The following is a 17,877-nucleotide window of genomic DNA, read 5'->3' as shown; positions in this document are numbered from 1 at the left end:
CTAAGTAGTGAGAATAAAGTCTAAATACTTGTGGTAATGTGATATTTCAGTTTTTTGTTTTTAATAAATTTACAAAAATTTCTAAATTTTGTTTTCGCTTTATCCATCTTGGGTATTGAGTGTTGCTTAATGAGGGAAAAAATGAATTTAAATGATTTTGGCTCAGGGCTGCTACATAATGAAATGTAAAAATTGAAGGGGACTGAATATTTTCTGAAGGCACTGTACTGTATATGCCTAGAATATTAGTCAGTCAGTCAGTCAGTCATTGTCCAACCTGCTACATCCTAACACAGGGTCACGGGGGTCTGCTGGAGCCAATCCCAGCCAGCACAGGGTGCAAAGCAGGAGCAAATCCCGGGTATGGTGCCAGCCCACCGCAGGGCACACACACGCACCCACACACCAAGCACACACTAGGGACAATTTAGAATTGCCAATGCACCTAACCAGCATGTCTTTTGATTGTGGGAGGAAACCCATGCAGACACTGGGAGAACATGCAGACTCCATGCAGGGAGGACCCGGGAAGTGAACCCAGGTCTCCTTGCTGCGAGGCAGCAGCGCTACCACTGTGACACCGTGCTGCCCGCCTAGAATATTATTTAAATCATATTATCAGACATGAATTGATTGTGCATTTGTTGCAGTTCAGAATGAGAATAGACTAGACTAAAGATTTAAAGCTTTTAAATGGAAGTATTATAGTGGGTAATTGGCATGCTGGCAAGCTTATTTGACTAACAGTAACCCTTTTGATGGTTTTATCTGTGACAGTGTCCGAAATGAGCCACCACCTAAAACATCTCGTCAGTTTTGTCAGAAATAGGCTTTTACTGAAAGAGACTATTAGAAATTTAGATATAGGTAGATTGCCCTGCGGTTGGCTGGTGCCCTGCCCGGGGTTTGTTTCCTGCCTGGCATCCTGTGTTGGCTGAGATTGGCTCCAGCAGACCCCCGTGACCATATAGTTAGGATATAGCGGGTTGGATGATGGATGGATATGTGTGTATATATATATATATATATATATATATATATATATATATATAATATATATAATGTGTGTGTGTGTGATGTGTCTGAATGCATTTTATATAATTATGTGTGTGCTTATGCTGCATATATAAATACACTGCCTTATACGCAGGTTTGGCATCCATAATTTTGACCAACCATGGTTCAGAAATATAAAAAAAATCCAGATTATTCTTGAAAAAGAGCTTGCATGACTGTGAAATCTGTCTCATTGCAATTAGCCCAGGTGTTTTGCAATGAGGTTTTGAAACAACCCATCTAAGCTCCTTGCATTGGGCCCATGTAGTTCCCTTACTATAGTGATTTAATCTGTCATCCTTACATTAAATGCACTTCAACTCAGCTCATTTAGTTTACCACTGTCTGCAACAGGCATTGTTATATCAGCTATAATGTAAATTGTTTTTTCTCTCTTAAAGGAAGGTCTTTTCCAAGTTAAACTTTCACATTACTGAAGAAACAATAAAAAAGATAATTAACTGCACAAATGGCATTATTGAATCTGTGCTTTGTGTACTGAGAGAGAGACTTGAAGAAAAGCGCACAGGAAAGTGCATAAGTAAGAGATATAATAAAGTACTTCCACAGGTCAGTATGTCATTGGTTTTGTTTTTTTAAACAGTTTTCTAACTTGGCTCTTAACAAAAAGTGAATAAAAGAGTAATACTTTTTATCATATTTTATTTAAGACAGTCTGATCTTGCAGGGGTTAGTGTTGCCATCTTGCAACACCGGGGTATGAATTCTAGGCCTGGCCATTGCACATTCTTAATGTGTCTTTTTAATTTTTTATTTATTCTAGTTTCCTCCCATATCTAAAAGATGTGCATATTAGATTGATTCTCAAGTTTAAATTTGCCCAAAATATTCAGTGCCATTGCCATAGTGCTGGGAGATTAGTTTCAAATTTTGGCCAAGTTATTGTCTATGTGGAGTATGTTTGTTCTTCCACTGTCTGCAGGTGCATCTGTCCAAGATACTCCAGTTTTCCTCCCACATCCCAAAGTTATCTGTGTTAAACTCAAAATGGCCCAGCTGAAATGAATGTGTGTGTACTTAGAGATTGATTGGAACACTGTGCTAGTTAGATCTTGCCTTGCAACTGCTGCTGTTGGAATAGCTCCCTGGGGGGAGATGGGTGAATGAATATGTGAGTGTGTACACAAGTATGCCTGCACTATGGTGGATTGATGTGCCATCCTGAGATGGTTTTTGGTTTTTGCCTGTTACTGCCAGAAGGCTTCTCGTAATCTAGTAATGCAAAACGTAGGTGCAAAAGTAAGATCTCTATATGTTGTTTTTACTATCATTTTATCTTATCTGACTTCAATACAAATAACCTGGTTCAAAGAATGATGCATTGTTGTTGCTATAAGTGCAAGCAATTTTAAAAATCTGCTATGAGATATCAGTTTTTTATATTATTGTTTTGAATGTTTTCAGTTAGCTCCTCAATTTATGTGGCAATGTATTAAATGTGTTAGATGGGGAAAATTACTGATCTAAAATAAGATATGTATATATTTTTTGGTGTAAAGTAAGCTTCTCCTTTGTTAATTTCCGTTCTCTATAGGACTTGGAATATTACACCATTTTTGATGAAAAAGCAATAGCAGGTAAGATAACATGAAAACACAGCTCTTAAGTGAAAAGTTATGAATAATTCAGCATGCAAGGTAAAGATCTCAGTCTGTCTAGAATTGGTATTGGTGAAAGAAATGCTTCTTTAAATAAAATTGAAAGAGGGATTTAATTAAGTCTTTATCACTGTATAAAATATTTTGGTTTAATGACATCTGTCTGATTGTATGTACAGTGGGTCTTTTGAACAATATTTCTTTGTCCTCTGCACTGTTTCACTTTGATGTTTTTATCTTAGAGTATGCTAGTTTCCATGAAGAACATTTATGTCTATGCAGCCCATAGCAGTCATCTTTATTATTTAATAAACTTACTGATTGTATATATACTGTATAACAGAGATGTACACTTCAAAGAGACAAACATCAAATGAACCTTTTATGTAGGCTGCTTTACATGACGTTTTAGGCTTTGTCCTTATTCCATTCATTGGCCCCATGTGGTGCAGGCATGAGTAATTCTAATTAATGCAAATGGTCTCTGGTTATTCTTTTTTGTAAATAACTTATTATAAACCAACATATTTTATAAGCGACCTTATGTTCCTTTCATTTTAAACAATATTGGTCCACTCCAAACATTTGGTTTTATAATATATGAACAATTAAACTCTCCTATCAAAAAAATTCCACACATGCCCTAAATTTAATTTGCAGAAACTTTTGCTAGTTATGAAACTAAAGATGGCTCATTTATTTCCTTCTACTTTCTACCCTTTATCTTATAATCTTTTTTTCACCTAGTTTCGTTATTTGCTGCCTTGGTCCGAGTTAAGGGTTTTGTTAACTTCTTAAAAGAAAGGAGGTAAGGTTATGTGTGTAAATATTTCTGAATTCATACCCCATTCTTACAAAATCAGGAGAGTTCAATGCAATGGAAAATACACTACTGGTTTAAAAAAAAAAAAAAAAAAGAGGGAGACAAAAAACAATGGCAAAATGGTTTGGTGGACCAGAAGAGATTAATAGCACAGAAGTTGGTCATCTTAGCCTTCCACAGGTTTGAAAATGCACAGGTTCACCGAGGAACATGATGCATGCCTGATCAAGCAGTGAATAATCATCAGAGTCTTTCCTTGATGGTCACTGGACCATGAGAAGTAAAACTTCTTAAAAGTGTTTTAATCTTCCTCTTACAAAGTAGTCATAACACTTAAAAAGTGTTTGTGGGATTAGTAATTAAGAAGTATTGTAATTCTTTTTGTAAAATCTATTAAAAAAAGCTATAAGAAACTGGGTTTCAATAATGAATTGGTCACATTCTATATGGGGTTTGCATGTCCTTCATTCCAGTTTTCCTCTACATCACAAGAACAAGGGTTAATTGGTCATTTGAAATTGGTGCAGTTTGAATGAAAATGGGTTTTTGAGTGAAACCTGCGGTAGACTGACACCCTGTCCAGCTGGTTACTGCCTTGCCCCATTGATGCCAGAATAACCTGTGGCTTCCCCTAAGAAGGAATTGGATAATCTTGTTCAGATAATAGATGGAAGGTTTAATAAGTCCTTCAGGTTAGGGTTAGGCTTAGGGTATATATATATATATATATATATATATATATATATATATATATATATATATATATATATATATATATATATATATATATATATATATATATATATATATATATAATATTTCTATACAGTATGTTAAACTGCATCTGGCTGTGCAAGCAGTCCTCCAGCTTGCAATGAAATAATGGGGGTTGGTGGCAGGATTGGCACTCCAGACACGGGGAAAAAAAAAAAAAACTTCACGCAGCTCTGAGGCGACAGATAGAACGGAGAAACAAGTAGCTCTGCTGTAGCCTCCCTTAGGAAGGCTGCTCGCATTATTAAGGGGATGGGGGAAAGCCCTTGGGAGCCCCATTCCCAGAAAAGCCAAAACTGTCAGAGAGCCAATGAGGTCAGGCTTATCAGGGATCAGAACTGGTGTGGTGTTGAGGCATTGCCTGCTGCACGGCAGCTGTCGGGTCCCAATTTGAGGCAGCCCATCTCAGTGAGCGTATTGTTGCTGTAGTGGATTGGCTCCTTCTGATGGTATCCGATGTCACTCCTTTCATCAAGCGTTTTATGAGATTCGGATTATGGCACTCTCTGGGTACCTTGTCTGTTGTCTCATTGTATTCTCTGACCGCGGTGAATGATGTCTTGGTGAGGGAGATATTTTATTCGCAACTTCGCTCAGCGGTTGATGGGTGCCCGCGAGGTGACACTACTCTGGTCATGGGTGACTTCAATGCAACCACTGGCACTGACAGGGCTGACTATGAGGATTGTCTCAGTCCCCAAGGGTCTGGTGACCATGGTAAAAGTGGCTCCATGTTCCTTGACTTTCCAAAAGGTCAGGGGCTACGAATTGTTGGATCCTGGTTCCAGTGCCCTGAGTCGCATCGTTGGACTTGGTACTCCAATACTGGTGATGTGGTGAAGGAGGTCGATCACATCCTTGTGGGCAGACACTGGAGGCTTTTATAAAACTGTAGGGTCTACAGAAGTGCCCAGTTTGTGAATTTTCACCACAGACTTGTTATTGTTACATTGAAGATCCAGCTTAGGCCCATTAGGTTACCACCTATTAGGAAAATGAGGCTGGACCTGGCCAGACTCCAACATCAGGCTGTTTCTGATGAGTTTGCACACATTTTGTATGAAGAACTTAGATTTGGGTGCAACTGTCTATCCTAATATGATGGGGAGAAACTTCCGTGTCAAGACCTTCAAGGTTGCTGAGTGTCGTGTTGGTATTACCAGTGTTCCCAGAAGGAGGTGTTTCATCTCACAGGGCACTCTGGATATCACTGAGAGGAGTCGCAGTGTGTGGCTTGATGGCAACTCCGGTCTGTACTGGGAACTGAGAAAGACGGTTGCAAGGGCTCTGAGGGCAGATAAGGATTTGTTTGTTAGAGGAATCTGTGAACAAGTGACACACCATCTATGGTCTAGTGATCCACATCCTGCTTACAGAGGAATTGAAGCATTACGCACATCTGAATCTGTTCCTTGGACAGTCATAGTCAGGGCGGCTGATGGAACTGTCCTTAAGAAAACTGCAGTTGTGACCTGCTAGGCTGGCTACTTTGAGCAGCTGTTTAAAGTTGATCCTCTGGCTAGGCTAGGACGTTGGATATCTCTGGGTCCATGGTTCTTGAAGTTGATCCACCAATTAGCTGTGAACCACCCAATCTCAGTGAGAATGACAGGTGGTGAACCATCTGAGGGTAGGGAAGGCTGCAGGAATCTGTGGTATCCGGGGTGAACTTCTCCAGGCTGGTGGTAAGGGTGTCCTGGTATTGCAAGCAATCTTTGCTTCCATTAGGGAAACTGGCATCATCCCAACTGACTGGAAAATGGGACGTCCCTATCTGGAAAGGGAGGGTGATTGCCTGGATTGCGGCAGCTACAAGGGGATAACACTGCTGTTGGTGCCGGGTAAGGTCCTTGATAGAGTCGTCCTCAATAGGATCCATGATCACTTGCTCACCTACCAGCTACCGGAACAGTTTGGTTTTACACCTAAGAAGTCTACCATCGACTGCATCCTGGCACTGTGGGTTCTCATGGAGCGCAGATGTAAATATTGGTGGAGTTTCTTTGCAGCCTTTGTCAACTTTTGTAAAGCATTCAATTCAGTTGATCGAGCTGCTCTGTGGGACATCATAAGACTTTGTGGAATCCCCTCAAGGTTGCTGGATATCATGGCCAGCCTGTACACTGGTACTGTGAGTGCTGTGCAGAGTGGAAGCAGAACCTCTGTTTTTCCAAGTTGATTCTGGGATTTGTCAGGGGTGTGTTCTTGCTCCTACTCTGTTCAGTGCTTGCATGGACTCGGTGTTGGGCAGGGTCATGGGGTCCAATGGCTGTGGGGCATCTGTTGGCGAAGAAAGATTCACTAATCTTGACTTTGCTGACAATGCTCTGATCTTCGCAGAGTCAAAGGAGGTTCTGATCGGGGCTTTCGAGAGACTGAGCAAGGAATCTGAGTGTCTTGGCTTGTGAGTGTTCTGGATAAAGAGCAAGATCCAGGCCATTAATGACCTCTTAGGCACAGCCATCAGCAGTGTGTCTGTCTGCGGAGAGAGTGTTGAACTTGTCGAGAGGTTTACTTACCTCGGGAGTGACATTCATGTCTCTGGTGACTCTTCCTATGAGGTCAGTAGATGGATTGGACAAGTATGGGGGGTCATGAGGTCGCTGGAAAAGGGTGTGTGGCACTCCTTATATCTATGCAAAAGGACGAAGGTCCAAGTCTTTAGAATCCTGGTGCTTCCCGTCTTGCTATATGGTTACGAGACATGGACGCTATCCAGTGTTCTGAGACGAAGACAGAATTCCTTTGGTACTGTGTCTCTTCGAAGAATCCTTGGGTACTGTTGGTATGACTTTGTGTCGATTGAGCGGTTGCTCATGGAGTCCTGAATGAGGCACATTACCTGCATTGTGAGGGAGTGTCAGTTACTGCACCATGACCATGTGGCGCGATTCCCCGAGGATTATCTGGCTCACAGGATCCTCAAAAATAGAAAACAACATATTTGTTCGTCAACTTTATGCCTTACTAAAGAAGATTTTTATAAGTCTCCCTAACAGTGAAAGCAGGTATCCTAGCTCCATATATAATCTTCCATCTTAATTTTATTTACTTTTTTACAACTCTTGCGACTAAGTGTGGCCACTTATAATCTTTTAGTGATCAATCTGTGTCTTTACTCAAATTCCTTCAGGAATGAAGATCTGGTTAAAAATTCTCTCTGGTAGTATGTATGACAGCCTCCAGTCAGGCCTTAGTCATTTCACTCCTCATGCATGAATAACCCTAAATGGCCTACTGTCCTTCACTATTTCACACAATACCTGTCTGTTGCCCCTAGTAGTCCTGTACTGAGGCCATTATCAAACACATGTCTCCCTTTCTGTTGATGTTTCTACAAGTGATCAAAACCATCTGGATTCCAGTTTCATACGGGTTACTGTAATATCTCAGTGTGACAAATGACTAAGTCTTATGTCTTTTTTTCAAGAATTAACTATACAATTATTTTCTATCCTCATTTAAAAAAATTAACATTTTTGTACTGTACTAGGCTTGCACATAATTAAAGCTATTTCTTATTCATAATTTCATGTTCACATATGCTGTAGGTTGTGCACCCAATATCTTGAAAAAAGTGTAATATAAATTGAAGTAAGAATGGACTCATTGATTGTTTTTTCTTCCAATAAATTATCACTCTGTTAATATGTATATTTTTCCCAAATAAAAGATTAACAATCCAAATATATGTCAGATGTGCTATGAGAATGCATGTAATTCCAAAAATTAAGTGTTGTATTTTATTTAATGTAGATTTATAGGGTCATTATTTTCAAGTGTTTAGAATGCAGTGAATTTTTTGTTTGCATTTGCTAATGAACATACAACATGTTGCTACTCTTCATTGTCATGATTAGTGAGCAAAACAGACCTTACCTTGAAACTTCTGTCTTCTGTACCTGAAAAAACTCATTACATTTTACAGTCCAGCTAAATAGGTTAATCTCCACTTTTAGTCAGGTAGAGTATATCAATGGCAAGTGTACATGCTAACTTATAGCTGTTCTAGCTGTAGAAATGACCCAGCCACATGGCTGTGACTGCTCCAAACACTCCATGATAATACCTAATGTTGTGGTTATTATTAAGATAGTAAAAGAAAAAGTAAGCATTCATACAAAGACAAATAAGAGACAAGATGTAGTTTTAGCATTACATATTTAATTAATATTTTGTAAGATACAATAAGCCGGTACAGTTTATATACAGCATAAACTAATTAAGTAATTATTGATGCACAATATTTTTTTTCATTTGTAGTTCTTTAAATTTAATTTAGGCTCAAACATTTCTGACTGCATCATAAGTTTAAAACTAATTTTCATCTGAGTAGCACAGTGGCTCAGTGTTTAGGCATTTTTAAGACACACAATCAGCGTCCTGTGCTCAAATCCCACACCTGGTCATTATCTATGTGGAGTTTGCATGCTCTCCTGGTACTTCGGTTCCTTCCACATCCTAAGACATACATGTTAGGTAACTAGTTTTTTCTAAATTGGTCTGGTGTTAGTGAGCCATACAATGGATTGGTTCCCTGTCCAGAGATTATTCCTTCTCCGTACCTGATGATGTTGGAATAGGCCCCAGCTTGGATATTATTTTGACTTTCATCTTGGCTTTTTCAAATGTGATTACATCAATATATTGTTCTTTGTTCAAAATGTTTAGGTAAATTACAAACCCTTGTTGACTGACAATTTATATGGTGAGTTTCATCATAGAATAAAAAAGTTAAGATAAAAAATGTGATGCTGGTGAGTCACCGTGATATATGTCAAAACAGGATGTTGCTGTTGTGACATTACTCCTCTTTAATTTCCTTTTTTTACATGAAAAAGCAGTTTGTGTAACTTTACTTTTATTTTTCGGAAATTTAAAACTCCTATCATGACAAGAAGTAAGCAAGTGCAATAATATACATACAGTAACAGTTCTTATTTTAAAGTGAATGATGATCCAGTCACACGATGTAGTTAAAAGTATGGCACCTGTTTTTCAAGTTACCAGTGGAAACAACTGGACTTGGAATGAAGCAGTGTTCACCCCACTATTCAAAGACTTTCATGGAAAAGGCACTGACAAGACTTAGGCTTTGTAGTTATATTGAAAAAGATGTACTGTAGAAATATGCTTTGTGAAAGTACAGGGTGAGCCAAAAAGAAATACCACATTTCAAATGTTTATTCTACAAAAACGCAACAAGATAAAATAAATTTCATTACAACACAAGAAAGGGTATACAAAATAGATTTTTTTCACTGTGTTTTAAAAATGATGTCTTGAAGGTGGTGGCCATCATTAGTGATACATTCTTTGAGACAATTTCTGAACGCTCGCATGACTCATTCTGCCATATCAAGGGGAATAGCTGCAAGTTCGTGGCGATTAGCATCCTTGAGGGCTTCAGTGTTTTGAGGTTGGTGTGTGTATACCTTCGACTTGAGATAGCCCAAGAAGAAGAAATCACACAGAGTAAGATCAGGCCAACGTGAAGGCCAGCTGACATCGCCACACAGGGAGATCAGCTTCCCCGCAAAACTTGCATGGATCTCTGCGCTATATGAGCTGTTGCTCCATCCTGTTGAAACTAGGCATCCACTACATCCATTAATTCCAGTTGGGGCCACATAAAGTTCTCTAGCATTTCAATGTAATATTCTTAAGTGACGGTGACTGTTGTTCCACCCTCCTCAGAAAAGTAAGGGCCTATAATGCCAAATTCTGCAACAGCGCACCAAACTGTCACACGCTTACTATGCAGGGGTCTCTGAAGTTCACGAGAATTGGTTTCAGCCCAAAAGTGAAAGTTTTGCTTATTTATGCATACCATTCAAATGGAAATGTGCCTCGTCTCTGCACATGATGATGGCATCTGGATGAACGGTTTGCAGAATGTTCACTCACACTCTCTACAGCTCTCCCAGTCTCTCTCTCAGTGAGTTCCTGCACTATCATCATTTTTGTATGGATGGAACTTAAGGTCCTCATGCAAAATCCTCCTCAAATACATGTTGGAAATGCCTAAGGCAAAAGCATGTTTGCGCACTGAACGTCTAGGAAACTGCAAAATTGATGCCCTTACAGGTTAGATGTTTTCAGCTGTTCATACAGTCCGAGGACAGCCTGGAGTTTTTTTGTTCAACGTTGTATCCATCTGTCTAAATTTAGCCACCCACTGAAGAATTGTTTTCCGATTTGGGACGTCACTATTAGGAGGAATGCTGAAGTGCTATCAGAAGGCGTGTTGCATAGTGATGATGGATTCGTTGTTTTTGAAGAACGCCTTGACAGCAAAAGCATGGTGCGCACCGGATCAAGGCATGTTGCCGACTAAAAACTACAAGGGATCGCTATTATCAAAGGACCCCCACCCCAACACACTCGGCTGCTTCTACCTCGCAAATTGACCTTGAGAAATGTGGTACTTCATTTTGGCTCACCCTGCATTTTCTTTCCATAGTGATTGTCACTATTGTTATTAAAATATTAAAATTTCTTGATGCAGCTAAATTAAACATAACCAATAATATAACTAAAATACTGCACAATTCTCAAAATAATTGGTAAAAAAAACAATAACAAGTTAAGTAATTATCCCCTTCAGTCTGTATGAAATTGGACTGCTAAATCTAGAAATTGCAATCACAAGACTTTTAGGATTAGTTTCTACCAGATTTGTAAATTTGAACATTATGAAATACTTAGCCTGACTGAGACCTGGACATTGATGGGGCCATGCTTGAGGACTGACCTTTTGCATTACAGCTATTCCAATGTTTTTTGCATTTAAGTTTTCAAGTCATTGCCTAGAATAAAAGTACACTTTTTCCGAAGTTCAAAGTCTTTTGCAGCCTATTCCAAGCTTCATCCAGGATTTATTTGTAGTTAAGACTGGAAAATACATGCAACAATCTTTAAAAGCTGTGACTCAGAAAAATATTATTACAGCATTATGCTCTGACCTTCATCTTTGTAATATCATGTCCTCAGGATAAGGGTGTTGCTGCAGTTTCACCAAATGTAACACTTTACACTGAGTTATAAAACATCAGTGTAATTTCCAGCAAACCACAAAATCTTTAACTCAAAGTCATCTACACACCTTATGTGATCTGCAAACCTGATATAATGTTACCAGTTTGCAGTAATAGTTTTGCAGCTTGCCACTATCTCATTAAGCCAGGATGTGCAAAATATCAGGCAGTTCTTGTTGCATACATTATTTGAATCATGTTCTTGGAAACCTGAAATTTCTTTAGAATTTCTATAGACCTGTTGGTGGTGTGCCTGAGTAATGCCGTCCTTTCCCAGATGCTCGATTTTCAGCAGTACTACCTTTTTTTACAAAGATTATTAGTGTGGTAAATTTCTTCATTCATTTTGAATGGACTGTGTCTTAAGGGATTACTGTTGTTTTCAAAATACTTTTCCATGTTTCATTCATTACAAATTTATGGGGAGCTGTACTTTTACTTTGACATTCAGAAAAACATTTTTTAATGATAAACGGGGGAAAAAACCCAAAATAGTATACTATGATTCCATAATGTAACTAAACATATGAAAAAAAAATTAGAAGGATAAAAAAGTGAAACATGAATTTTTACATTTAGCACAGGTCTATCGCTGAGAGCATTTACAATATGTACACACTAGCAAAACTGACTGACAGCTGATGTGTGATGTTAAATGCTGGAGCCGAGAGATTCCCTATCACCATTATGGCATCACTACCATATTACCACAGGCAATTTGCATAAAGCTGTCCCCCATTTTAGATAATAAATTAGCATATGTCCATGATCTGCTTATAATCACCCCAATTTGCATGTAGTTTGTGAGTTAGCATATATAGCAGACCTTTTTTGTTTGTTTTTCTAAGCTAAAAGTTTGCTTTTGCTATCCAAGATTCAAAACAATGAGAGAGAGAGAGAGAGAGATGAATCGGAGTGTTAGAATTGAGTCTTAATAAATCTGTGGACCCTGACAATCCAGCATTGCATAAACATTGCTCATAGTGCACATGAGGGCTAATTTAGTTTGAAATAAGTGTTCTGTGCATTTAACCATATAAAGTAAACTTGAATATTTTGGCCTATAGTAGAACTCTGTGTGTCCCATCCCCCAACCCTTTTGCAAACACACAGTTACAATAGATAGTTTTGTGGAAATGATCAGCCATCATCATACAGTCACTGTACACTGCCACATGCAATGGGGCACCTGCTTGTGACAATCATCGGTGGCAAATTCCCACATTGTATAGCATGCATTTAATTTACCTTACGGCATTTCTACAGATAGCCAATCAGTTTGTTGTTGCCTCTTGCTAAAAGAGCACAAGACCTCTAGTATGTATTGAGTTTCTCCTTGTGTCTTTCCACATACTGCATCTTAAGGAACAATGGATTCTGATCGTGCTGCCATATCAGTGAATTTCTGTCTGCAAGTGCATTGACCTTTGGCCCAGTTTGTCTGCCTTAATTTTACTAAAAGCTGGCCATGCATCTATTAACAGCAAATGTACTCTACTATGCCAAGCTGTAGCTAATACTATATCTGGTTAAATAGTGTATTGCTGAAACCTAAACATTCACCCTGTAAAATCCATGTGAATATGTTGCAGTCCCGTGCAATTTTAATGTCTACATGACCTATAGTGTTATCAAAATGACAGCAGCATAGCCAAAAAAGGACTAGCAGATCTTTCAATTTAAATTAATGGAAAAAAATAATAACTTTCCCCATTTTACATTTTATGAGACTTTAGGGTTAGTACAGGCCCACACCCTCATATTCACACTATATATACATTAATTAATTTGCAACATGTCATTACTATTTTAGGCAACATTAGGTTTAAAAAAACAATTTTCAAGCCAAAATTATAAAGTTAACATCTGTTTTAACTCTGTATCTTTGCCATTAAAGTCATCAAAGGAAAGTCTGTATTCTCTTACTATACGAATTAGAACTTCACACTTTTTATGGATAGCTTTCAGTAAGTCTATTTTGCATAAGGGACAGATCTCCATTTAACAAATTTAAAGCAATTTTTCACAGTATACCATCTTTGTCATCAGCTTGCTTCAGTCAACCAAGTTTTTTAAATGCTAGTTAATGTAGCTCATGTCTGGCTGTCTGGCCCATTTAATACTTTTAATAAAAAGATTTTTCATTAGTTTCCCCAAACATTTCAGATAATAACTGTTTTGCAACATTTTAAACTCAGGGACAGTTTGAGAATATCTTCATTATTTAAACAATAAAAGAAACGTTTTTTTCTGCTAAGAGAGAAGAACTGCTTTATTGTTATTGCCAACTATAATAGACCTCATAATATGCTTTTCTGTGTTAAACTTGTTCCAACAATAAGAGACAGACATTATTCAGCTTTTGAAAGTGAATGTTTACATACTGACTCAACTTTGAACCATCTGAGACCATGTGTTTTATGTTATAAAGTTAAGGAATTTAGGTCAGTAAGAAATGGTCTCATTTTTCCCTACAACAATATCAAACATGTTTCAGTGGCCCAAATTCTCAAATGATTTCTTACAATAATTTAGAATTGAATATATTAGTCTGCCAACTTCTTAAGATAACACCCTTTGAAATGAATTGACATTCTACTCATGATATTATTTGAAGATCATTTTTTTCTATTTGAAAAGAACAATACTCTCCTTTTTTTAATCTATCCAAATCAGTGTAAACCAGATAAACTTGCACTAAATAAAGCAGCAACTCATTTGACAATTATAAAAAGTTTATCCATATAGCCATTTTACACTATGATTAATGCGTTTTAAGTTTTATAAAGGTCAGAACCTATGTGACAGCATTAGATGCCAATCCATTGCAGGGCACCACATAAACACATACCCACCACTCATACAAGGCCATTATTCTAATTTTCACATCTTCAGGAAGAGTTCTGTAGTACTGAGGCCCACATGGACATGACGAAAATGTGCAGACTCTGCACAGACAGTGTCCAAACTCACATTCATACCAAGGATCCTGGAGCTGTAAAGAACTAGTGCTTGGAACTGAGCTGTCCATTTGGAAGATCAATTTAAGATAAACTCTTAGCTTATAATAACTCAAGTGTAATTGATAACATTTTAAGGGTAAAATATATGTCATAGGTGTTATGTAACAGTAGATGGAACTGACCAGGTAGATACAGACAAAAACACCTAATGCTTTTCCAAAAATAAACTATTCTTTTGTATTATATAGTGGTGAAACTGCTTTTATAAGCCAACATCAAACTACACGATCTTTCCAGAGATGTTCAGTCATAAATTTCATTGCATAATCTTAGAAAATCAGAGACAGACATGGCACACTTCTGTAACTGCCAGTCTTGTAGTTCAGCATCCCCAGCAACTCAGTTATTCCAGTCTGCTACTCACCCTGGTCTCAAGTCACAGGGGCAGGCTTGTGTGTGTGCAAGATCTGACAACCAGTAAGTGTTCACTAGGAAATGCAATGCTGCTGTAATAATAAAAGAAGAAAAGCGAGTGTTTTTTGACCACACAAATGGAAGAAAAGCTTACCTGTCAGATGTCTTGTGTTTGCCATGCCATGAGAGAATTAAAAAAAGAAAAAGAAAGGGCCAAGATTTCAGCTGAACGCACCATACTTGGAAAGTATTTGCACAGGTACTGATGCTGCTAGACAGCATGCTAATGGGCTATTAGAATGCAGCGAACTCATAATTCTTTTAAAATTTTAAACTGCCCTGAAATATTGTGAGGAAGTCACATAATCTGTCTCCCACTGAAATATCTATTCATGTAATTTGACATTCTCAAGTCAACAAGACCCAACAATTGTGACTGTTATGTTTGATATGCTGTCCGACTAGAAGCAGAGTAGTGTGCCACTGTTCTTAGTAAGCATAAACTGTGATTCTGATTCCTACTTCAAAAAAAGACATAGCAGCTCATGAAGCTGTGCAGCAAAGATAACCAAGTACCTCCCTGGGATAAAGGGTGCATATTGTATTCTAATGGGTTAGAAAAGTCAACTTCTTTAGTCTTGGTGACACAATCCAGATCTATGGAATTCATAAAAGGCAGACTGAAGTACAACAGCCAATCTAGATCAAACTACCAAACTATGTAGTTGAAGCAGAGGCTCTGATGACATTTTAAAACATTTGCTTGAATTGTTCAAACAAGCTTGCTGGACTGAATGGTCTTCTCTCATTTATAACATTTTTTATTAGTTATCTAAAACATGATCTGATCTTCTTCTTAGACAATTTCTTAAGAATTAAGTAATCAGAGATTAATACTTCAATCAGAGAAGCAATAATAAAGTGAGCGAATTCCTTCCCTATAAAAGTTTCTGATGATTACAGAAAAAATGTTATTAAGGATGCTGGTAAAGATAACAAAAATATCTCTTGGCCTCCATATCAATCCACTCTCTGGAAGATTGCATATTTTCCAGGAGTGGTATTTCCATCCATCCATCCATTATCCAACCCGCTATATCCTAACTACAGGGTCACGGGGGTCTGCTGGAGCCAATCCCAGCCTAACACAGGGCGCAAGGCAGGAAACAAACCCTGGGCAGGGTGCCAGCCCACCACAGGGCGCGTACACACACACACACCCACACACCAAGCACACACTAAGGACAATCTAGAATAGCCAATGCACCTAACCTACATGTCTTTGGACTGTGGGAGGAAAACCAGAGAACACGGAAGAAACCCACACAGATATAGGGAGAACATGCAAAACTCCATGAAGGGAGGACCCAGGAAGCGAACACAGGTCTCCTTACGGCAAGGCAGCATTAAACAACCATATGCATATATAAAAAAAGGGAGAAAAAAAAACCAGCAGATATGTGTTGTCCCTAATTGTATAAAGAAAAAAAAAGGTTAAAGGTTATTTCCACGTTAAAATGAAAGATTAAAGGCACAATGCTCTGGCTGTATTGCTGTCATCAGGTGTGCAACTGAAAAAGGAAAAAGCAGGTAACGTATAGAGAAGAGCAAGGGTTAGGCCTCCTACCCACTTCACTTTGTGCGTTCAAGCCATTAAAATCAAAGACCATACAGAGCCAATTGGAGAACACTTCCCATCCCTCAATCATTGCCATACTGAGCTCTCTATCTGTGTTCTTTTGCTGGGCTTCAAAGACACTTTTCAAAGAAACTCAAAAGGAGCTAAGTACATTTTTAGTCTGAGATCACAGATTTCTCCAGGTCTTTGCATATTTATTTTTTTCCTGGGTGCTTTTCTTAGTAATTAGAATCATTAGTGGTAGCACCATATGTTCTGAGGCCTATCGAGTTGACTTTAGTCGCAGATTTAAGTAATCACCAGTCCACAATAGTGGAACGCCGAGTGTTCTCAGGGTTAGGTAGAAAGTAGAAGCAAGTACCCCCTGAAAGAGGAAGATAGACAGGAAAGTGTGAAAAGGAAGTGAAAGGAAATTGCTAACAGTTTTCAATAGTGTAATGTTTTGGGGCAATTTCTGTCTGTTAGGACAGAAGGAGAATCCATTGGTTCTTTATGCACTAAGTCTGGCAGTATGAGTTAAAACTCATTATGAACAGAATCATACAGAGTTAGTTGTTGTTTAAAACTCTAGAAATATCCATCCATCCATTTTCCAACCCGCTGAATCTGAACACAGGGTCACGGGGGTCTGCTGGAGCCAATCCCAGCCAACACAGGGCACAAGGCAGGAACCAGTCCCGGGCAGGGTGCCAACCCACCGCAGCATTAGAAATATATGTTTCATATTTTTTCAGCAACATAGTTTACACAGCAAGTGTTTTATACTGCATTGTATTATTTTTTAACAAACTGTCATTATTACACTGATCAAAATGAAATAATTTGCATTTGATTAGTGCAGCATGTTGGCAAAGTGATAACTATGTGGAGTGTGCATGTTTTTCCCGTGTCTGCTTGGGTTTCCTCTGGGTGTTCCACTTTCCTCCCACAGTCCCAAAGACATGCAGGTTGGGTGGATTGGTGACATTTAATTGACACTGCTGTGTGTGTGTCTTTACCCTGCGATGGACTGGCACCCTTTTCATGGTTTGCTCCTTCCTTGCAATAAGCTTCAGTCCCCTGTTACTCTACTCAAGATTAAGCGGGCTTAGAAAATGAAATGGTATGTATTTGATTATTTAAATGTCATTCATAAAAGCTGCTCATAATTGAGTTAAATCCAGCTAGCACTGGCACAAATCTCTTTTGATAATGACTGCCTTCTTTAAGGCTCATACAGCCAATTTAACGCCATGTCTTCTGATCATTGCTCCATAGTACTGAGTGTTTTGCTTCCAAATTTTGGTTAGGGTAAGAAAATGATTTTGCACCAGAGGGAATTCTAATAAAGCAGAAGTCGCTTTCCATTGTAATTTCACTGATCATAGACTGCATTGAACCCTCTGTCTTTTAAAATTTTGTCTGAAGCTCTGCTTGCCATGGTATCATACATACTTTTTATATGCTGGTAGAGAATTTGGTATATTGACATTTTCCTTTTGAACATAAGTCTGTTATTTTTTTATTAACCTTGTTAATAATGAATAGAATGACAGGACACTGACATTACAAT

General features: G+C 38.3%; 1 protein-coding gene across 1 annotated transcript in view; it reads left to right on the top strand.

Annotated features, from left to right (window-relative positions):
* The window catches only part of spef1 (sperm flagellar 1), a 42,053-nt gene that overhangs the window by 12,317 nt on the left and 11,859 nt on the right, over positions 1-17,877 (top strand). The window contains exons 3-4 of the mRNA XM_028795592.2: positions 1,458-1,626; positions 2,612-2,654. Coding sequence (XP_028651425.1) covers positions 1,458-1,626; positions 2,612-2,654 — 212 coding nt within the window. The remainder of the gene's footprint in view (positions 1-1,457; positions 1,627-2,611; positions 2,655-17,877) is intronic.

The sequence above is a fragment of the Erpetoichthys calabaricus genome, chromosome 2, assembly GCF_900747795.2.
Source record: "Erpetoichthys calabaricus chromosome 2, fErpCal1.3, whole genome shotgun sequence".
NCBI lineage: Eukaryota > Metazoa > Chordata > Cladistia > Polypteriformes > Polypteridae > Erpetoichthys > Erpetoichthys calabaricus.
Note: the sequence above shows the minus strand (reverse complement) of the source record. Positions and strands in the feature narration are given on the sequence as shown.